The sequence below is a fragment of the Sinohyriopsis cumingii genome, chromosome 12 (assembly GCF_028554795.1).
Source record: "Sinohyriopsis cumingii isolate HCF-2022 chromosome 12, ASM2855479v2, whole genome shotgun sequence".
NCBI classification, from domain to species: Eukaryota; Metazoa; Mollusca; class Bivalvia; order Unionida; family Unionidae; genus Sinohyriopsis; species Sinohyriopsis cumingii.
In genome coordinates this window covers 88,483,365-88,508,086 of record NC_142972.1, presented here as the reverse complement: position 1 = coordinate 88,508,086, position 24,722 = coordinate 88,483,365, and the positions used below count along the sequence as shown (strand labels likewise).

The following is a 24,722-nucleotide window of genomic DNA, read 5'->3' as shown; positions in this document are numbered from 1 at the left end:
GTATACATATGTAATGTTGCTATTTCCCATGGTATACATATGTAATGTTGCTATTTCCCATGGTATACATATGTAATGTTGCTATTCCCCATGGTATACATATGTAATGTTGCTATTTCTCTTGATATACATATGTAATGTTGCTATTCCTCTTGGTATATATATATGTAATGTTGTTATTCCCCATGGTATACATATGTATAAATTTGAACTTAAATATGCAACTTTATGGAACAAAATATAGACATTTAGAATTAGGAACATTGTCTTCTTTGACTCTGCAGTGTTTCCCTGTTGTTGAATGTAAGATGTTTATGTTGTGGGAGTCAAAGTTATTGTAGTATTAGCTACTTGCTGGCACTATGGACATTAATTTACTGATCTTTCTTATTAATGTGATATGGATTGTGTATGAATAACTTGGATGTGCAAGTTATTAAAGTGTTGATATTTTTCCAAGGGGTAGTAATAGTTGTTTTTGATTAGTGGAAGGGGAGTGACTATGAATAACATGGATGTACATACTGGTAGAATGTTGATACACTTACAAGGAAAAGGACAGCATAGTGGGTAAGAATAAGTTAGAGTTCTGTTATTAGAATGTTGTTGAGAGAAAAATGTTTATATTGTGAGAATCAAGGTATCATTAGCTACTTGCTGGCATTATGGTATTATGGACATTGCATAATTTATCATTCTTATTAATAATGGACTCATTGTGATATTATATGGACTCCTTGTGATAATGGACTCCTTGTGATATTATATGGAATGATTTTGGATTTGCTTCCTAATATAATCTTGAATATAGTTTCTCCTTTGAATGCAATCCCCAATCACATTACATTATGAATATGAGCCAGCTATGTCATGGATCCAGCCCTACTAAAAGATGAAAACATTTTGTCTTGTCTATGTTGAAAGAGACAAAGAGCACTAACTCTTGCCCATTACCTCCACTTGATGCCACCAGGTGTCATCAGCTTTTAGCTTTGTTGCTCTGCAGAGCACACATAGTGCAACAGCCTCTAACAATCCACTGTTTTTTTTTACATTCCTAGAGATCTGGTGTTTGTTTAGGAATTATTATGTGGAGGGGTTGTGGATATGAATAAATTGGATGTGCATGTTATTATAATGTTGATATAATTCCAAGGAGAAGAACTAGCTGTTGTTGTTTTGAGTTTAGGTTCATTGTTAGGGCAGAACTACTATCCTACTGGAAGCTTCTGGCAAGCTGTTTCACATGACTATACATGCTGTGCCTGAGACTCCAAACCCAAACCAGCAGAGTTAAGATGTCAGCGATATGTAAAGGCGAGTGCTTTACAGCACTTGGCCACCCTTGGCCCCTGAAGAAATAGTTGATGGTGGGTAGTGGATGGGGAGTGGTTGTGAACAACTTGGATGTACATGTTATTAAAATGTTGATACACATTTTGTTGGAAAGACTGGTTTATGATGGTTAGCGGAAGGGGAATGGTTATGAATAACTTGGATGTGCTTGTTATTTGAATGTTGATAGGATTTCTGTTGGACGAACAGTTGACATTGGGTGGTTGAGGGGGAGTGGGTATGACTAACGTGGATGTGCATGCAACTAGAATGTTTAAGACAGTTCATAGCAGTTTGGTTAGGACAGGTGATATTGGGTAGTAGAGGGGTGGCGGTATATTTAACTTTGACCTGCCTGTTATTAGAATGTTGTTATCTAACAAAGTGTTGTTTGAAATAATCAAGATGTTATGTTTAAATGACGATAAAATATTTAGGATTAAGAGTTGCCACTCCTTAGTTCAGTCAATGAAGTCGTTCGTAATTCCATTTTTTATTTGGAATGTACTTCAAAAGTAGTGATGTTATACATTCAGCAAATTTTTTTGGCAACTAATCCAATAACAGCATTCACACAGTTGGCATACAAATTGATCTGAGTGTGAATGAAGAGAGGCAGTCAGGCTTTTTTAAGCAGGTCTGAGAATAAAGTATATGTTAGATAAAAATAGGACTTGGTTGAATATTGGTGATCAGTTTGATCGCTGGAATATGTTGAAGGATGAGCTTAGGTTGAAGACAGACACATCTGTTGCAGATTCCTATATTAATTGGTAAGAATCGGTCATAGACATTTAAAAATTAATGTATATTAGTTATGCTTTTTAAGAAAAATACTCATCAGTGTTAGGCTGAGGACAGCATCATATCAGATGCAAAATGAGGATAGCATATCACATAAGAATCAGCTACCGAACTACTGTATAGCATGGTGTGGGCTTCCTATACTTAAAATGGTGACATCATGAAATCTTGTAATCAACTGAGATCAGTTGACTTGTGGATGTCACTGATCAACATCAGATTAAGTTACACACATGAAAAATGGCAGGGGTTCTCAGTTTGGGAGAGAAATTATATGGCTTTTAATGTAATGATCTCCCACATCCGAAGCTGACACTGTAACCATCTAGGCCACCGGAGCGGTCAATTTGATAATAAACATGAACCACATATATTAATAAGGTCATCGCATTGGCTAACAGTGTAACCACTCTGAAGACCAGATGTATGATTTGATCAGACTTGAAATATACGCTTATACATAAAAAATTTCAGACATGTGTAATAATGGCCAAACTGTATCCGTCTTAATAAGGTAGTCTTGTAATTAACTGGCTGAGATTGTTACTGTTCTGGGAACCATAGTATAGTCTAATCCGATTTTAATGAAACTTACAATATATAAAAATCTGAGAAGAGTTTACTAATGAGATACACACATAATAATGTTGTAATATTGTGTCTCATTCACTAACCTCTGGAATGCTCTTTCTTAAATGACATAATTTTGACTAGACTTTAAATTTGACTTGTGTGATCAAGATTTAAATAGGTTTTGGAAACCAGTGAAATTCAGTTGCATGATAATAGAGTTACTTTGCAGTGAAATGGCTAGCTTTATAACTGTGCTGGAAAACATATGTTTGGTGTGAATTTGTTTTCAGGTTTCTTTAAATACATGCTTATATCTTACTCATATTTGATAATAAGCCGGAAGCAGGCATATTAATGAAGATATTCTGAATAATTTCCTGATTATGCTTACACCAAGGAAACCATATTTATGAACACTTTTGATCTGCTTTGATATATAGGTTTGTATCAACAAGAGCTTGGATGAGTTCACTAATGAATAAGACATCCTTAGTAATGAGGTATTCTTACATCTGATTTGCTGAGCTTATTGCCATTAAGTCAGTTATTATCAGTTTTGAAATATGTGCTTATATCATCAAGAGCTTAATTTAAATAAATAGTGAAAATAATAAGTATTAATGAGTTTATATTTCATCTGATTGCCTCACCTTGTTACCACACTGACAGTCATAATGCAGGATGAACTTTGATAAAATTTATCGATTCTGGATCATGAATAAAATTAATAATGGGTAAGATCTGCACATGTTAATAAAGATAATTTTGCATTTGATTGGCTTGTTACCAGTTAAGACACTATTTAGCTTATTTTAAACCAACTTTAACCCAATCCAGAACCAGATCAGGTGAGATTTATACCATGCAAGACTTTGTATTTTTTTGATATGATTTTGACCAAACTTAGAAAATAGGTTTATGTGACCAAGATCTTGATTGAGTATGATTGTGAGTAATTCTGTATCATGAAGATCTTGTAACTGTTTTATGTTGATCCAAGATATGAACATATTAAAGCAGTAATCATGTAAACTCTTATTATCAAGGTCATGGAGTTTGGTAAAGAAGCCTATATTAGTATTGTTCATGATAGATCCTATAACAAGTGAAGTATGTGCATATTAGTGAGATACATGGCAACTGAATGGCTGGGCTAGTTACCATTCTCTGTCTATGGAAATTCCCGATCCTGCTTACTCAAAGGTGGTAAATGAGTTTTTTGTAGCGAAGGTGTAGTTATATTAGTACATTGTGTAAAATCAAACTGATGCAAAGTTTGAGAGAGAGTTTATATTTTGTGTCCTGACAATAGCAGATAAGTCTACATATTGACATCATCAGCTGTCATGTTAAGTAAGTCAGGTTAGCAATTTAAGACCTTCTTGGGTTTTTGTTACAGTTGTTGTATCATTCATTATCAAGATCTTGGAAGTGTTATATGTTGATCCAAGTTATAAACACATTAAAGTGGTAATCATGTAAACACTTTGGCTGAGCTGGTTACCATTTTGGAAACCAAATTCTAGTTTGATTTTACTCCACCTTGGTAAAGAAGCCTATACTATTATTGTGTCCTGACAATAGCTGATAAGTCTGCATATTGACATGATCAGCTGTCGTGTTATATAAGCCAAGTGAGCAATATAAGACCCCCTTGGGTCTCTTGTTACAGTTGTTGTATCATTCATATTGCAGCTAAAAATGTAATGTCTTACTCATTCTCACTAGTATAGCTAGTCTCATAATTTGTCATGGATCACTATGAAATGGGTTACATGGTCATTAGCTGAGTGTGCATTTTTCAACACATCACCTTGCTCTAGTGATTTTTATTAGAGTGACCTAGTTATTGCTCTTTTCTGTCGGTAGCATGCGAGGGAGTATTTTGAAAGATTACCCTTATTTTACAGTTTTTATCAGTAAATGTGAAAATTGTTATGTATCATGGTCATGATTTAAAATTGCAGAAAGAGTTTTTTGGTCCATGACTTTGGAGGACCTAATGCATTTTCTGACTTACAGCTGGATGTAGTATCTGACAGAATAGTCTGAATTCCTGATAAATGCTGGTTATACATGATAGTAGACAGATGCAAATCATTGTGAATATTATAGTCATCATCATCAGATATACATGTTGACAAGGCAGTGTATTAACACTATATTTCAGATGAGTAATAATGTTTTGATTATAGACATATCATCATCTTATTGTATGTGGTAGAATGCTGGAGATGTATATTTATATGATCAAATTGCTCACCACTCCATTTGGTCTTTATATTTTTAGAACCAGATGAATGTGTTGGGTAATTATGGAGACCACACTGTGATGCCCAGTGCTCCTGTTGCTAACAATCCTGATGTAAGAAATCCCATGCAGTATGGTGTGCAAATGGTATGTTTGTTCTTGCTTTTATTTTTGTACCTTGGCCATATTCTATGAGTGTGACCTAGGTGAATATCTTTGTCCACACATATATAAGCACAGACATTTGTATTGTATATCACAAACTTGTGTTTTCTACAAGTCATTCAGGCTGGGAAATTGCTGTAACACACTTTCCTTGTGCCATGCTAATTTATGCTTGCCTGATCATTTTTAATTTTTGTGCCAGTCCTTTCCGTGTTAACAGATTGACTTTTTCATTTGCAAAATGTCATTGCACAAAAGAAGTTATTTATGTATTTTACATGATCATAGTCTGCAGTATTCCTTTCCAAGTAACACTGCAACTTGTGTCTTTTACTAAGGAGATGCAGAAGGAAAAGGAAGAAAATTAGTACTGAGAATGACCCCATCAAGGATTTGACTCTTGCAATGTACAGTGTGACCCTGCTATAGCGTGCTCCGTTATAACACAAATTCGGATATAACACGGTCATGGTGTGGCTCCCGAAATGTCATATGCATGTATTTTTCTTGTACACAAAAAAATTCTTTCTTAAAACTATGAAAAAAACGTAAAAACATTATTATCATTTTGGAGAAGAGATCGTGTATAAATAATTCAAGATGATCCTGGCGTGGCTCCTTAAATTTTGTATGTATTTTTCTTGTACATGAAAAAGTAGTTTTTTTCTTCTTAAAAGTACAAGAAATAATGCATATAAAGTTTATTCTGGGATCACATAGGTCTTCGCTAATGTCGCAAATTTGGATAAAGTTTCCTTAATGGCGGCAAAAAATACCATGTGGTGATTTTTTCTTATTGGTGATGTTGTTGACTGTTTAAACTTTTATATACAACCATTGGTTTGGAGTGCAGAAATTCAGAGGCCCCATGAAAGGAAGCCACAAACTGGATATAAAATGCACTGAAATTTATATATTGTTACATAAACAAATTCTTTGTCCATATTGTCAAACCATCTAAACAGTGCACTGTTATATTATAATCCGCTTATCATGACATCTAGCATGAGTACTGTATGTTGTGAAATATCCGCTTTTTTGTTGTTGACATTTCTGGTAACGGAGATCAACCAGACGAGGTATTATCTCATCATCTATCTTTCATCGGATTTTCAGCCGCTCGCTAGTAATTAATACATTTCCAAAGACTGACATTTATTTGTGGATGGTAAGTAAAATTCCTCTTCTTTACACTCAGAATTAAATCCTTCAGAACACTCACATTTTCTGTAAAAATCCCTGTCATCAAACCAGAACACCTGCGTCCCTATCGTCCGTTGACCCATTGCTAATTTTCAGATGCATGTGTGGAAGGCAGCATCACAGTGTTACCACAAATGTAAAAAAAAAAAATACATCTTACTTATTGATTTGTTCAATAGGCATGGAGGGACAGTAACTAGAATAGTCCAAATGATGGCCAATTCCTTTTTAAAAATGTACCCAGATGAAATAGTTTGCTGAAATTTCAAAGGAAACATTTTACCTTTGAAGCACCGATTGCTATGAAAAAGTACTCAGCAAATGGAAAAAAAATCAATCTCAATCATGCAGTACAATTATTTGATGTTGCGGCTGCATTAAGAAATGGGTATTTGTTTGGTTCTCCAAGGCTGTTCTTTAGCGGTGACTTCAATAACGCATGCACCCTTAATCAAAGAAAGCCAACTACAATCTTTCAATAAAAACAAAGAACTTTTCATCAAAGGAAGTCAGTACCAAACTTAAAAAAGTGATGGAATCTGATGGATTTTTGCATTTTCCAATGTGACTGAAACACATTAGCTGTGCCGTGAAAATTTTATTTTTGTAGGGAAAAAGTTGATGCTTACAAACGCTACCAACGGCAGCTTAAAATGCAAACTAACTTTTACCGACTTGAGATGTACTGAAAAGTAAATGTTCTTCGTCAGCGTTTTATTTAGTTTTCCCAAGTAGTTGGAATAAAGGACCAAACTGTACAAGTCAACTATCGTCTAGTAGACATCTGAATTATACAGTGATGTTGATAATAATAATAATAATAATAATAGTAACAACAACAACAGTAGCAACTTATTTGGAACCATGGGAAAAAATAAGTTTTGTAACGTTTTTTGACGGTTAGGTACTTTATTTCTTGTTCACTTTTTGACACAATAAACCCATAGTGAGATTTATTTGTTACAGGTGCTTTATGCAATAAACTGGATTAAAATAATGACAGAGTCAGACTTTTGTATGCATACTATACACATATTTTCAATGTACAAGATTCAAACAAACAGCAATAAATTGAATATTCAGCAATCACTTAGATTCACGGAAATATGTCACGGTGGTTGGTGGTGGAGATGCTAACTTGACATCAGGTCTGACATTTGGTTATTTTTCTTGAATGGTTGATTTTTATCCCTGCTTGCAGTCACTGATGTGCAGTTGAAAATATCGTGAATGTTCTGCATCTGCATGACTTGCCTTCATCTGAGTTAATTATTGCTTACTGAGTATGGAAAGTGGGGGTGGGTACTATTAAGAAGACTATTTATATAATATACAATCTTGGGCAGAACAAGACTTTCTCACTTAGAATTCTTGTAGATAATGTTGACTCTAGTTAATAGGACTGCAGTAGATCAGGGGAGACTACTTGTCCTGTGATCGTTTTAGGCAAAGAAAAGAGCTGTGTCCCTTAGACGGCATCCTAGCCGATGAGTACATGAAGTAGGATGTGGTATTGGGAGGAAGATTATGTTCACGCAACAAATGCAAATAATTTCATCAGATTGAGAGTTTCAGTCCAATAAAGTGTGATATTTGAAGATAACTAGATACATTCAATGATCACACACATATTTATCGAATTGAATAGGTGCGATTTGAGGATATAATTATTTTCATACAATGATCACACAATCTGTATCAGTAAAAGCATAATATGTGAAGAGAAAATTTACTCATTCAATGACCACACACAATTCATAATAGCAAAAGTGTGGTATGTAAAGAGAAATTGGACTCATTCAATGACTACACATAATTAATAAGAAAGGGGCGATATGTGATGAGAAGTCACGATTGATTACCCAATTGAAGTTTTATCACCGCAACATACACTGACATCAAGGCAAACTCTTTTACAGTTATACAGCTGGGATTTGCGAACATTTTTTCTCAAAGAACAGAAACTGTCATATTTATGAACATCTCAAATGCATGAAAATGGATACTGGATGAAACATTAGAAATAAGAAATGGTTATTTTAAAATAATGAGAAATTGAAGTTCTACTTTAAATACTGAAATTACAGCATGAGCTATCTGTGTCTTAAAATTATTTAAGTAACGAAACTGTTAATGTGATAAAAATTATTGCAAAAATAAATATTAAATAAATTAAAGAAGTAACTAATATCTCAAATTAGAGTAGACACCCTCGTCTGTCTATATTGAGTCTTTAACCTGGCTGCTATGTGCTGGTGTACACAAGAAATCGAATTTAGGCTTCAGATGCTCTGTTGCCTCCTTGCTCATGCACTGGCTTTCTGGCTACCGATTTGAACTTTCACGGGCCTTAAATAAATTTGCTGGAAACCTGTTGAAAGTTGGAAGACTGTAGGAAAAGTGTTAGATGTTGCAGAAGTTGAAAAATTGTTGGAAAATCATAACTTGTCTTGAGACTATAAATCTATGCAAAGATTATTATTTCCAATAAAGAGAGCAGGGCCTCCACTAGGCTTCACATTTGTTGCAAAATGCAAAGAAGTTTGAAAGTGGCACTATTTTTTACTGATTGGCAAAATTTGCTGGCAACAAATTTTTATAAATTTTAAATTTTTCATTGATATACTTGACTCAGGGCACTTAATATCTGTTTTCAATGTCTGCGGCAGTCAGTGGATGAATAAAACATTATTTGAACATGATTGCAGCTAATTGTAAGCTGTCAGTTGGTTTTGAGAAGAATTTAAATGTGATTAGTAGGAAATAAGGAATGACCGGGGGATATAATCCATTGTTGAACATGTCAGGTTAAAGGTTCATTGTCATTTGCACTTGTTAATTTATGTTTATTGCAAACTGTGAGTGTGAGACACTTGTGACTGCATAGTGTTTTAGGGATTATTTACTTAGATAACACGTTTTTATGGCCTGAAGCTAACTGAGTAACACAGGATGCCACTTCAAGGATGCCATTTGTTGACTGTAAAGGGTCCGAGTCTCTTATATAATTGAAAAATTATAAATTTACTTGCTACAACAAGTCTGTATCAGTCACAAAGTATATGGCTAATCTAGCTCCAAAAAACAATGATTTATATCCAGCTGCATCTGAGGCAGCTACCAGGTTACTTGTTGCCCCTATTTCTACTGCAGACTATGAGAGGGGATTCAGTCACCAGAATCTGATCAAAACAAACTTACAAAACTCTGTGGGTATACCTACTCTGAAAAATTTAATGAGAATTTCCATTGATGAGCCCAGTGTTGATTTCAGGAAGGAATTTAAGAAATGGTCTGGGGAAAAAATGACTTGGATATTGATGAAGTGTTGGCAGCTTTGTTCATAAAGACTAAGCAGTGTTTTGTATTTTCACTTATAAAGAAACATTCTTATTCATTCTTGCTTTTCATATGCTTGAACTTCACGTGAATATAAAGGTATTGTTATATTTATTGATAATTATTCTTGTGCTTTGAAGTGTAATAAAAGCATGTAAAAACTGTTTTATTGTCACATTTATATAGATTAAAAATAGGCCCAATATAATATTATGCTTATCTTTAAGTCCCTGTATCATGGCATAAAATGGCTGAAAAGTGACTCCAAATTTTTACATTTGGCAAATTTCATGGCGCGAAGAAAAATATTTCCGAGGGAGGCCTTGTAAAAGGCATATTTCTTGAAAATATCATCAAGGGAAAATACTTTATTGAGAATTGATCCTAAATCCATTGATGAACTGCAATTTGGTAACTCATAGTGCCCTTCGTACGGGTATACTGTACTAGACCCATCTTGTGCATGCTCATTGAGCTATAAACAGCGATGGCAATAACCTATAAAGGCTACACTCAGTCATGGATAAAACGAAGCCCAGTATTTTCTATGAGACTTAAAATGTGTGCTCCGGGGTCACATTTTCTTTGAGACTTAAAATGTGTGCTCCGGGGTCACATGGGTTAGTGCATGTTATGTAAAAATAAATGACTATGTCCAGTTGAGAATAATTTGTCTTTCATATAAGCCTATAGAAGATAGTTGGAGAAATTCAAATTTGAATACAGGCAAACAATGTATGTTTTCTTAAAGCATGTAATACACTTACAAAGAAAACATAGATTTAGCATCATCATGTATTTTACTACAAACATACATAAACATGCAAAAATTCACATAATCACAACAACACTGACATAAGATAAAAATATACACCAAGTGTTTGTCCTTAATATCCATTGGAAAGAAAACTATAGGAATAATTAGATGCAGTCTTTACTGACTGTTCTCATTAGTTCAGTAGCCGGGATTTATGGTGATACAAACGTTATTTGAGTGCATCTTGGCACTCATTAGAGGATGGTTAGTACTGTCAAACTCCTTACTGGCAATTTTATTTGGGGGAGTGGGGAGGAGAGGAGTGTATTTTAAAACAGTGAGGGTCACACGGATAATACAGCAGTAACAAGTACCTTTTTCCAATACAGGTGTTAACACAATCAACACAAATTAACTGTGTAAACATGAGTATGTGCCTTATGTCTTTCAATCGGTCCATTTCATGGCTGAAAAACATTCTCAATTAAGGCTGTGGTGTGTAATAACTTTTATTATTCAACACAGTTTCATTTAGCGAGTATTGTTGGTCCATTTTGTGATTGGGTTGGTCCATTTTGTGAAATTTACCTATGTAAATTATCCAAATTGACTCTTGTACAGCAGTCTTCAAAGGACTTGAGACATTACCATAGCTATGATCATCCTGTTACTTAATATGTGAAATGTTGGTTGTCTATATCTGACTACCTAATCTTCTAATTGTCTCTTTGACAATTACCTGTATGAATTCCCAAGGTGAGTTTTACATGAGCTTTTAGCGGGAGATGGAGATATTACACTTTGTGCATACTAAAACTTGCAATATAGCATTGTTCTGAATATGTCCATGTTGTGAAGTGGGATTAAGCAAATTTGATCTAACATGACATATGTTGTATCAGGTATGTCTTCATCATGCTGTGACAGTTCTGGAAGCAAACTTGTTGAAACTTTAATGGAGTTTTCTATTTGAAATAAGGAATTCCAGGGCCATTCATTTGTGTCATAGGTCAGGTGACAGTTTTTACATGAGCAGAAGCTTTGTAAACAAATTCATCTGTCTAGTTATAAGATAATTCTGTGGAATCATTTGCATGTTTAGATATAATTTGAGAGGAATCATTTATTTAAATTGTTTATTGGAATTAGAGAGTGTTGTTGACCTTTTGGACTAAATTACTACTTTGGAATTATTGAGAACTCATTCAAAGACATTCAGGATTAGGTCATTGTGGTACACCAAGACTTCAGGATTACATCATTGTGCCACACCAAGACTTCAGGATTACATTATTATGGCACACTAAGAGATTCGGACTATTGCAATTCATTTGGAGCATTCAATACTGTTCTTCTTGTGACCAGACATTTAGGATTATATAGGATTGAAATCACAGAACTGTTAAGTGGTGTTTATACTTATCTTGCAGTTTTTATTGGTAACTGTAAAAAAGGGATAAATCATGGTCATTGTCTGAAAAACATTTTTTCATGATTTCTCAATTTACTGCATTTTCTCTTTTACAGCTGGATTTTGCAGAATTTAGTGAATTCATTTATAGATGTGAAAGCTAATGCATATTATTGTTCATCTTAGAGTTTTTGTAATGGGATCATTGTGAAGTGACCTAATTTTATATGAACAAAGTATATGTACTTCCATTCCAACATTCTGACACAAGTAGATTTGATTCAAGGGATTATCGTTTCAGATTTGAATTGTCTGTACTGCTGATGACTTGGAATTGGCATCCCAGATGTATATTGTCTTTGCAGCTAGTTATTTGGTATTGTCATCCCAGATGTAAATTGTCTTTTTAGCTAATGACTAGGTATTGTCATCCCAGATGTGAATTATCTTTACTGCTGATGACTAGGTATTGACATCCCAGATGTGAATTGTCTTTGGAGCTGATGACTGGGAATTGTCATCCCAGATGTGAATTGTCTTTGTAGCTGATGACTAGGTATTGTCATCCCAGATGTGAATTGCCTTTACTGCTGATCACCTGGTATTGTCATCCCAGATGTGAATTGTCTTTGTAGCTGATTATTGGGTATTGACATCCCAGATATGAATTGTCTTTGTAGCTGATGACTGGGAATTGTCATCCCATATGTGAATTGTCTTTGTAGCTGATGACTAGGTATTGTCATCCCAGATGTGAATTGTCTTTACTGCTGATGACCTGGTATTGTCATCACAGATGTGAATTGTCTTTACTGCTGATTACTAGGTACTTTCATCCCAGATATGAATTGTCTTTGTAGCTGATGACTAGGTATTGACATCCCAGATGTGAATTGTTTTTACTGCTGATAACTAGGTATTGACATCCCAGATGTGAATTGTCTTTACTGCTGATGACTAGGTATTGACATCCCGGATGTGACTTGCCTTTGTAGCTGATGACTAGGTATTGACATCCCAGATGTGAATTGTCTTTACTGCTAATGACTTGGTATTATCATCACAGATGTGAATTATCTTTACAGCTGATGACTAATTATTGATATCCCAGATATCAATTGTCTTTGTAGCTGATGACTAAGTATTGACATCCCAGATGTGAATTGTCTTTGTGGTTGATGTCGAGGTATTGTCATCCCAGATGTGAATTGTCTTTGTAGCTGCTGAGTAGGTATTGACATCCCAGATGTGAATTGTCTTTACTGCTGATGACTTGGTATTGTCATCCCAGGTGTGAATTGTCTCTACTGCTGATGACTAGGTATTGTCATCCCAGATATGAATTGTCTTTGTAGCTGATGACTAGGTATTAACATTACAGATGTGAATTATCTTTACTGCTGATGACTAGATACTGATATCCCGTATGTGAATTGTCTTTACTGCTGATGACTAGGTATTGTCATCCCAGATGTGAATTGTCTTTACTGCTGGGGCCCTGAGTGGCCGAGTGGTCTAAAGCGCTTACCGTTTCGGATCACTGCCATCTCACCTCTGTCTGCGTGGGTTCAAGTCCAAGGCTCGGCTAGCGTGGGTACGTGGGAAAGCCTGCCAGTAGCTTCTCGTGGGTCAGTGGTTTTTCCCTGGGTTTTCCAGGGTTCTTCCTCCACCAGTTATACTAGCCGCCATGTATAGCCTATCTTGTGCTGAAAAATGGCGTTAAACCCTAGAACAATAAGAAAAATCTTTACTGCTGATGACTTGGTATTGTCATCCCAGATGTGAATTGTCTTTGTAGCTGATGACTAGGTATTATCATCCCAGATGTGAATTGTCTTTGTAGCTGATGACTAGGTATTATCATCCCAGATGTGAATTGTCTTTACTGCTGATGACTTGGTATTGTCATCCCAGATGTGACTTGCCTTTGTAACTGATGGCTTGGTATTGTCATCCCAGATGTAAATTGTCTTTGTTTACTGTGAGATGTAAACAGCATGATCCCTGTTATGATTTGACTTTACAACTGATGACTAGGTATTGTCATCACAGATGTGAATTGTCTTTACTGCTGATGACTAGGTATTGACATCCCAGATGTGAATTGTCTTTGTAGCTGATGACTGATTATTGTCATCCCAGATGTGAATTGTCTTTACTGTTGATGACTAGGTATTGTCATCCCAGATGTGAATTGTCTTTACAGCTGATGACTAGGTATTGACATCCCAGATATGAATTGTCTTTGTAGCTGATGACTGGGTATTGTCATCCCAGATGTGAATTGTCTTTACTGCTGTTGACTAGGCATTGACATCGCAGATGTGAATTGTCTTTACTGCTGATGACTTGGTATTGTCGTCTCAGATGTGACTTGCCTTTGTAGCTGATGACTTGGTATTGTCGTCCCAGATGTGAATTGTCTTTACTGCTGACGACTAGGTATTGTCATCATAGATGTGAATTGTCTTTACTGCTGATGACTAGGTATTGTCATTCCAGATGTGAATTGTCTTTTATGCTGATGAATAGGCATTGACATCCCAGATGTGAATTGTCTTTGTGGCTGATGTCTTGGTATTGTCATCCCAGATTTGAATTGTCTTTGTAGCTGATGAGTAGGTATTTACATCCCACATGTGAATTATCTTTACTGCTGATGACTAGGTATTGACATCCCAGATGTGAATTGTCTTTTAAGCTGATGACTAAGTATTGTCATCCCAGATGTCAATTGTCTTTACTGCTGATGACTAAGTATTGACATCCCAGATGTGAATTGTCTTTGTAGCTGATGACTTGATATTGTCATCCCAGATGTCAATTGTCTTTACTGCTGATGACTAAGTATTGACATCCCAGATGTGAAATGTCTTTAGAGCTGATGACTAAGTATTGACATCCCAGATGTGAATTGTCTTTGTGGCTGATGAGTAGGTATTTACATCCCAGATGTGAATTGTCTTTACTGCTGATGACAAGGTATTGACATCCCGGATGTGAATTGTCTTTGTAGCTGATGGCTGGGTATTGTCATCCCAGATGTGAATTGTCTTTACTGCTGATGACTAGGTAACAGCCGAGCTAGGTCCTGATAATACTACATTGGAGTATGGCACCAGGGATGAGTATGCTTCTTATCAGCTAACTAAGGAGGGGGAGAATGGAGTAAACTCGAACACTTGATTTATTTTCAACCATAACATAAGATGTTTCATTTATTAAGAAACATTGAATAAAGTCAGTTCATAGCTATAACAGTCTTGTTGTTTTTGAACTAAGCCAAAATACTATCATTGTTTGGAGGTACAGTATGGTATATGATAATTTCATGCAAAGTCAGGGTACACATTAGCACTATACTATTAGTTCATTATATTATTTTTTCTAATGAGTGAAAATTATATTAGAGCTACCATCTGTGGATTTAGTTGCAACTAAGTTTACTACAGAAGAGAGAAAGTATGACTTGATTGTAATTGTGAAATGTAAAACTCTGCAAGGAAAACACTTGCTTGACTTTACATTTCAACTATAGCATATTACTTATTTGAAGTGAACTTATATTGATGGAAGTAAATTGGCTGTCAAGTCAGTGAGGAAAACACTCACAATGACTTAGACAACTAATACGTTATAAAATAGAAACATAACTTACATTTTTTAGATTGCTAGAATAATCAAGTATTGTTGAACTGAATTTAGAATGTCAAGTCGGTGAGGAAAGCACAGTGACTTAGACAACTTGTAAATCATAAAATAGACGCATAACTTATGTTTTATAGATTGCTAGAATAATAAAGTATTGTTGAACTGAATTTAGAATGTCAAGTCGGTGAGGAAAGCACAGTGACTTAGACAACTTGTAAATCATAAAATAGACGCATAACTTATGTTTTATAGATTGCTAGAATAATAAAGTATTGTTGAATTGAATTTAGAATGTCATGTCGGTGAGGAAAAGACTCACAATGACTTAGACATTTTATTTCCAAAGAACTTTGTTGGACTTATAATTTAAGGAAAGGAACTATATATTTGTAATGTAGAGAAACTTCTCTGTATGTCTTTAGCTTCATAAAACTAATTAAATAAAGAAAATAAATAAAGAAATCAATAAAAGTATTAGCGTGTGAGGACAACACTCACTTGACCATATAACTGAATTTCAAATAACGAATGATAAAACAATATCTAGTTTGCTTGTAAAATAAATTAGAAATGACTAGAATGTGTATAATTTGGAAGAGAGAAAGAAATTAAAAATAATTTAAAGAAATAAATAACTTCAATAAAAATTGATTTGTACTTAAATAAACTTTAACAAAAATTTACTGTCCAAAATATTGCCTAAAGTGACATAACTCTGTAATAAACTAAACAAAATAAAAATAAAAAAAAAATAAAACTCAATAACTGTGATGTACCTAGTTTAATGGCTGCTAGCTGACTGAATTCCCTCAAACAGCCCACAAAGCCTTATATACTCCTGACAAAACCCACAACCAACAAAGCCCACAAATCCAACAAAACCCACAAAACCCATAGTTCTAGCAAAACCCACAAAACCCACAATTTTTGTTGGAATATTCAAACCAGCATGAGCTAGTATTGCATGTGTATATTTAGTTAATTTTCACAATGATTAGTTATAGAAATTACCAGCTGGATATTTTACACATTGCTACATTGCGATTGAATTGCCCTTAGTAAAAAGAGAAAAAGAAAAAATCAGTTTTGTTTTTCGCGGCACATACCGTCTTAGTCTGTCGCTCATAGCAATGGTTCGGAAACGGTGTTATGTACTCTTACAATATCATCGAGGTAGACCGCATGACAGTGTAGTCAACATGTATATGTACCAAAGAAATGAAAAAGAGGAAAAACAAACTTAAATGCGATGACATATACAAATGAAACATCAGGGACTATAAACACATTGAGTATGTACTGTACAGTCGTAAGTGGTTAACTAGAAATAGTCATTAACCGAATTATCAAGGATGCCAGCCGCCGGCATGATACTCCCTATTTTCGCTATCACAAAAACATGTAGACCATACCAGCTAACTATTAATCGACAAGTAAACAAAACAAAGGATCCTAGAAAATAGTAATGTCAACTCATTTGAGTAATTCACTGCTAATGCACTGATTTATACTTTAAAAAAAAAATCTAGACCAAATTGGGCGGCTTGTATGAATAGTATTTACCGTATACACGCATGCATACCTCACTCCGTAAATGCAGGTTATTACAGTATTGTCATCCCAGATGTGAATTGTCTTTACTGCTGATGACTAAGTATTGACATCCCAGATGTGAATTGTCTTTACTGCTGATGACTAAGTATTGACATCCCAGATGTGAATTGTCTTTACTGCTGATGACTAAGTATTGACATCCCAGATGTGAATTGTGTTTGTAGCTGATTGATTATTGTCATCCCAAATGTGAATTGTCTTTGTGGTTGATGTCGAGGTATTGTCATCCCAGATGTGAATTGTCTTTGTAGCTGCTGAGTAGGTATTGACATCCCAGATGTGAATTGTCTTTACTGCTGATGACTTGGTATTGTCATCCCAGGTGTGAATTGTCTTTACTGCTGATGACTAGGTATTGACATCCCAGATGTGAATTGTCTTTACAGTTGATAACTAGGTATTGTCATTCCTGATGCAACAACTAATTTTCATTTACCAATCCATTATATTAGCCCGTTAGGAAGACATTATTTTAGCAAATAATTTCAATTAATAGTTTTTATTGACATTTGGTTAGTTGATGGCTGCAAAGTAATGTTGAAAAGTGACAGGAAATCTCTAACTAACATCATACCAGTACATGTAATACACCTTCAATAAATTAAATCACAGAAACGATATAAAGGATGGATATAAGAAGAAAAAGACATAAAAGTCCTAATAAGAATATAATTGGTTTCCTCTCATAGCAGTAATGCATATGCCTAGGAGAGACAGAAAGTTGAAGAAAATTAATACTGGTAATAACTGCATTAAGAATTTGACTCCAGAAACTAATTGTCTGGTTATTTTTTGTTTGTTCTTCTACAGCACAACAAGATAAGGAGATTAATTGGTGCCAAGACAATTGGATTAAAGGGTCCTGCTCAAGGACACCTTGACTGATCTAATCTACAGTGCCACCACAACTCCTGTCAGCTTTTATGGCTGGATTACATAAGATAGCATTTTCCAAACTTTGTTGATCATCTATTCTTCTTGCATGGTTCCAATAATAAGTAATAGCAATAACCATAACAACAAAATAATTATAAGGACAATTTAAGAAAGATAAGATACAACTTTCACAACAGCTAAACCACCATTCAAGTGCCTTTTTGGAGAATAATGTCTTATATTCTGAGGTGTATTTGTGGGTGGATACCAAGTTTCTTTCTTAAAGATACGTATTATCCTACCTTGATTATGTTCATATTTTAATGCTTATATATCATCATCATTGGCGACTCAGTCTCGAAAAACCATGCGAATAGCGCCCTTGCTTATATGTATATATGGATCGTCATATTAACAGGTGGTTTTTATTAGAAGACTTCTTATGATGTCTAGTTGTTCCTAAATGAAAGTGGCACTCATCTGGTGTTCAATATGGCTGCCAGAAGCTGTCTTCAGAATATTGTTATTGCAATTATTATTAAACAGAAAGTCACATTGATGTGAAGTTTTCCCTATAAAACTTGTTATGCAGTGACGTGGGACCTAAACAAAAACGATACTGATCTGATGTCCAGTATGGATGTTACACATTTGCTGTGTTGAGAATCTGTGTTGAGAATCATATTATCACTGCTCCTCTTGAATTCATGGCTGTATCATGAGATTTTCGCTGAAATACTTGTGATGTCTAGTTGGTTATGAATGAAAATAGTGATGACATGTCATTTAATACTGATCTTGAAAATATTGGTATTACCATTCCTTCCAAAATTAAAGTCATATTGACATGGGGTTTTCACCAAAAGACTTACTGTGATATCTAGTTGGTCTGAAATGAAAAAAAGTGCTGATCTGATTCCAATACAGTCAGCACAACTGCCGTCCTAAAAATCCTTTTGAACTGAAAGTCAATTTGACATAAAATTTTCAAAACTTCTTGTGAGGTCTAGTTAGTCCTGAACATATCGGGTGATAATCGGATATTTAATATGGCTGTTACAGGGAGTTATATCATCACAGAGGTTTCATTAAAATACTTCTCATTATGTTTTGTTCATCCTAAATTAAAAAGATGTGATCTGACATTTGGTATGTGGCAGCTTTAAGTAATAAACTTGTTGCTCGTGTGTGAACACATCACCCGTCATACATCCAGTATGGCTGGCATCACAATTCTCGTGAATTCTTGTTGCTATTCTGTATATTGATGGATCTCATTCTTTCCATGATATATGTAAGATTTAATTGCTCCGCGTGACTTCCAGATGGATCTAGTAAATGATATTTTTATGTGTGATAACTATGCATGACAGTTTTCAAAAGACTGCTGTTAAACTTTGTGCATATTATATTCATCACAAGAAGTTATGCATAAATGTCAACCTGTAATGTTCAGAAGAATTATGCACTGTTTTGACTATTGACTTGTATTCATAGCGTATTTGGTGGAATCTAGATTGAGGTGAGTATTGTTTTGAGAATAAAGTGCTTATCATTTCTCAACTTATTTTTTATTTTTAGAAACAGATGGGTACATTTGGTTATTATAAAGTTGACAATGTCAAGCCCTATGTTTCTGGTGGCAGCAATTCTGGTGTAAGAAACCCATTCCAGTATGATTCACAATCCCAAATGGCAATTGTCTTTTCACTTGTATTTTTTATCTGGTGTTATTCTATATTGGTCATAGTTCATGGATAGATCTTGCACTGATGCCCATGTTCATAGATGCATAAACATGAACACCTACTACCTCTGTTGAAACCAAATTTGATGTTTGACTGTGTATACAAATATATACACAAATCTAGCCACCCAACTGAAGTTGATGCTACCATCCATGGTGTAGAGAGGTGCATTTCAGATGTGAAATCATGGATGACATGTAACAAGCTGCAGATGAATGATGTTAAAACTGAGGCCATTCTGATCACAACACAAAGACTTTCTCATTCACATCCTTTACCTCAAACAATAAATATCAGCAGCACCAACATTAAATTCATACAATCAGTACGAAATCCAGATGTTACTCTGGACAGTACTCTCACATTGCACCAACATGTCATGAACGTATGCAAGGCTGCATATCTTGAGCTGAGATGCATCAGCTCCATTCGCAAATATCTTTCAGTTGATGCCACTAAAACCCTTGTGTGTTCATTAGTACTTTCAAGACTGGACTATTGTAACTCAGTTCTGTCTGGTTCATCTCAATATCTGCTCCAGAAACTTCAAAAAGTTCAAAACACAGCTGCTTGGATCATACTTAGAATATCACGATCAGAGCACGCCTCCCCGCTGCTCTGTACCCATCACTGGCTATCCATTCAATCCAGAATCAAACACAAAATTTGTTCTCTGTGCTACATTTCACTGTCAGACTCTATTCCAACATACCTATCTGACCTCACCCATGTGTAGACACCAGCAAGATACTTACGCTCCTCTTCTGACAATCGTATATTCATTATTCCCACTATGAAAACAAAGTCATATGGACAGCGTTCTTTTGCATACCAGGGCCCATCAAGGTGGAATGAATTGCCTACTGAACTTAGACACAAAGACACAGTGATCCCATTCAAGAGTGCTCTCAAAACTCACTTATTTCGACTGCAAGAACAAACTTAAAGACCTAATAATGTTTCCTACCTTAAATATTCTCAGCACTTTTTTTTTTTGTTTCCTAATTTCATGGTGTTTCTTTTTGTAATCATATCATTATATATGTTTTTATCTTATATGTGTTGTCTAATGTTGTAAAGCACTTAGAGCTTCTAAAGATTAGGCGCTATACAAAGTCCTCATTATTATTATTATTATTGTTATACAACGTTGGCAATATAGATGTGCATAAGTTTCTTTTTGCTTTTGTGACCAATAATGGACCCCTCACACAAGTCCCTGTGTGCGGCAGGAAAGCAGCCTCATGAAAGATATGGTCTTCCCAGAGAGGGGTTTATTTAATCATTGCCATATAAAGTGTGAATAGTTTAGCTTTAAAAAAATTAAATAGTGTTATTTAGGAATGACAAACATCATTAGCCACCCCACCCCCCAAAAATTTGTGCATTTTCAGTTGGCCATCACTGTTTCTCGATGCTGACCCTATAACCTTTTCCCCCCATAGTAAAACAAAGTCACAAAAAACATCACATTATATATATATATATATATATATATATATATATATATATATATATATATATATATATATATATATATATATAATGTCAAAAAAGATCTGCCATCCCATATGTTAATACCAGTACATTAGAATAGCGACATTTGTGTTTTGGCTTATGGAATCAATATGATCAAACTTGCATCAATGTCATGTGAAGTAATTATGACACTGAGGAGTAGACTTGATGTAGAACCACGCTGACAGTAAAATCTGGGTTTACAGTTCTTAGCAGTAAGCTATTGCTGTCCTGACTATCAGTGGTAAAAATAAGTACAGTAAAAACAGTACTGTAAATTTCATTAACAACTTATTTCTTTTACTCCCATGCTGAACAGAGTATTATTGAAACTACATAGGCCAAATAAGTGTTGATATGTGCAGAGAGGTCTTACATTTCTCGTATGGCTACATTTTTGATATTTTTTCTTTGAAACCAAATGTCACGAAAGGATTTATATTCATTTCCTAATTCTTTACATTTTGCAAGTTTGGTGCTCTGTGTTAGTATGAACCTCATGTTTCTATTACATAAAATTCTGCAGTTTCAATCATCTTTCAATTCTCTATTTCATGATATAATGTCAAGGTCAGTCACTATAACATGCAGTCAGTGCCAAAGTCAGTCACATTTTTTTCATTCTGACATGATAATGTGATTAATGACCAGGTTGTAATGCTGCCTTAAATTATTAAATGGATTATCATTCCAAACAAGAAATGTCATGATAGTTGATGGTTTGGTAATGTCAGTTTTTTAATATTCAGAATGGTATGCTAATTATTATCATTCATCAGATTCTGACAGCTTGGTATTGTCAGTTTTCTTCATTGTAAATGGCATGATGTTTATTGTCATTTATCCAAGAAGCTGTATCTAAATTGAGATACCAGTGCCTCATTCAGGGCATCTTAGATAGGTGGTGTGTTTTGCAAATATTGTACTGAAGCTTTTTATCGTTTGCTAATCAGATGTGGAAATAACATTGATACAGGGAAATGCCATTATAGTCATTAGAACTTTTTTAGGTTTGGTTGGTTTATAGTTTTACAGTAAAACAATACATGTAGGATATTTAGCCCCAATGTAATTTGACTGAAATAGGTCATGAATGTTTTTTTCAAAACAACTGTTATTGGGAGGAGTAAGGTCCAGCGTATTCTCATCACTACAATCAATTTACTCAACACAGGACTCGTATCCATTACACTATATAACACTCTTACTAAAGTACCACAAGCATCCAATGCAAGCTTAATACTAAAACTCCACAAAAAGACAAGTTGTACTGGTCAGGACAAGAAGACAAGTTGTACCTGGTCAGGACAAAAAGACAAGTTGTACCTGGTCAGGACAAGAAAAGCAAGTTGTACCTAGTCAGGACAAGAAGACACTCAAGAAGACAAGGCGTACCCAGTCAGGACAAGAAGACAAATTAACCTAGACAGGAGAAAAAGAAAAGTTGTACCTGGTCAGGACAAGAAGACAGGTGTTTTTTTCCGAGACCTGAAAGTGCCTTGCCCAGAGACTCATAATGGTAGCTGGCCATGACTCATCTGGTCTACAGAACTAATCTGTTTATGTCAGTGTATATGGCATGATTACTCAACATACATAGGATTTCTCAAACTTAACATGCCCGTAAATCCTCTTTAAAAGTTCCAAATTTTACAGTAATATTAATAATAATAAAAAATACAAACAACATCAATTCACAATAAGATAAGGCACTCATTTCATACTTGTAGGGGATAGATTTGAAAGTTAGTGCTTATTATGGTTCTTAATGCATTGTAATCATACCCTATATTTTGGATGAGTATAGACTGGTCTCCATCTTTGCTATTTTATTGGGATCTGGTGACGTAGTGTATATTTATATATAACAAACTGCTCACTATTCAGCTACTACTTGTTTAGAACCAGATGTATATGTTTGGTAATTATGGAGATCACATTGTCTTGCCCAGTTTCACTACTATGTTCATATTCTAGTCCAACAGTTTCCCATGGAGCACTGTGAAATTTTAGTTCTCACGGTACTAATTCACTTCCCATAGTAAACCCATGCTAATACCTTGATATTAGTAATTCAGTATTTTAATTTTCGAGTGCTTGTGATCAAACCTATATTCAATAACTTTTAATTTCTGAGTGCTCGTGATTAAACCTATATTCGATAACTTTTAATATCTGAGTGCTCGTGATCAAACCTATATTTATCAGTATAGATGAAACCTGGATGACAGTTTTTGTGTAGAGGAAATCATATGAGCTGTGGCATTTTCTGGACCCACGTGTTTGAACACGTGTTTTCAATTCCACACCAAAGAGTCAGGTGCTAATTTCATTAATGTTTGTTCCAAACTTAAGACTCTTCAAGGACTAAAATTCCATCAATAAAACAGTGTTTCTTTTTGTTTTGTTCAGTTACAACTAGGATAAGCTCTCAAAAGATTATTTTTCCTAAACAATTCACTACTTGGACAGCAATTGCACATTCAGTTATATAAATACAATTCACACTGTTATCTCTCTAGACATAAATCGTCTTTGCAGCTGATTGCTTAGCATTTTCATTTCTCTTTCTGAAGGTACACCTAATATTACTGACTGGCTTCTGCTGTCTTTTATGCACATGTAATAAACATGAACACAAAGGTCATGCCCTTAAATGAATTAGATTGTGCAAAAAATTAAAGGATGCTTAAAAGATGTGAAAGAAATAAATGTCCCAATAAAAGTTAGAACTATCTCTTTATGTCAATATTTATAGTAATTAATTATTTTTTGTTAATAGTAGGATTGCGACATTGTGTATATAATTAATGAAGACATCAATTTCCTTTGAAAATAGTTCTGCATCTTATGTCTTTTGCTAAGGCGATGCTGAACAAAAAAGAAGAAAAGTAATACTGGAAAGAGTGTATCAACGAGTTGACTCTTGAAAATTCTCTCTGGTTTGGTTGTTTTATAGCACAGCATAAGTAGGTTATGCTGTTTCGATGGTAATTGGAACATAGGACCTTGCCATGGAACATACTCGTATAGATGACCCAGACTTATCTGATCTGCAGTACTACCTTAGTTACTTTCAACGTTTTGGGTTCCATTGAATAAGTGACATAGGATTTTTCAAACTTTACAAGTAACTATCCTCTTGCAGATTTCTAATTTAAACGTAATCCATATATGAATAATATGTTAATATAATAATAATAATAATAATAATAACAACACAAGTAGCAACAACAATTCAGGATGAAATAAATTAACACATTATGTGATATGTGTTAAAGTGCTTTTATAGGATGATAATTTTAATGACATTTTGGGGACTGTTAAAGGATAAATTTCATTCCAATATAGTACAAGTTTGGTGTGCTTCAGGGTACAGAAATTGTACATGACTCCATACAAATGCAGTTTTCTTTTTTTGGTTTTGCCGAATAACAAAGCAATTCCTCCCATTGTATTCATGATGCATATCAATCC

At 34.7% G+C, this 24,722-nt stretch overlaps 1 protein-coding gene across 6 annotated transcripts in view; it reads left to right on the top strand.

Moving 5' to 3' along the window:
- Positions 1-24,722, top strand: part of LOC149786930 (uncharacterized) — a 155,159-nt gene that overhangs the window by 66,174 nt on the left and 64,263 nt on the right. For all 6 annotated transcript variants that reach the window (XM_089977457.1, XM_089977455.1, XM_089977458.1 and 3 more), the window contains exon 11: positions 5,003-5,110. In XM_089977457.1, coding sequence (XP_089833583.1) covers positions 5,003-5,110 — 108 coding nt within the window. The remainder of the gene's footprint in view (positions 1-5,002; positions 5,111-24,722) is intronic.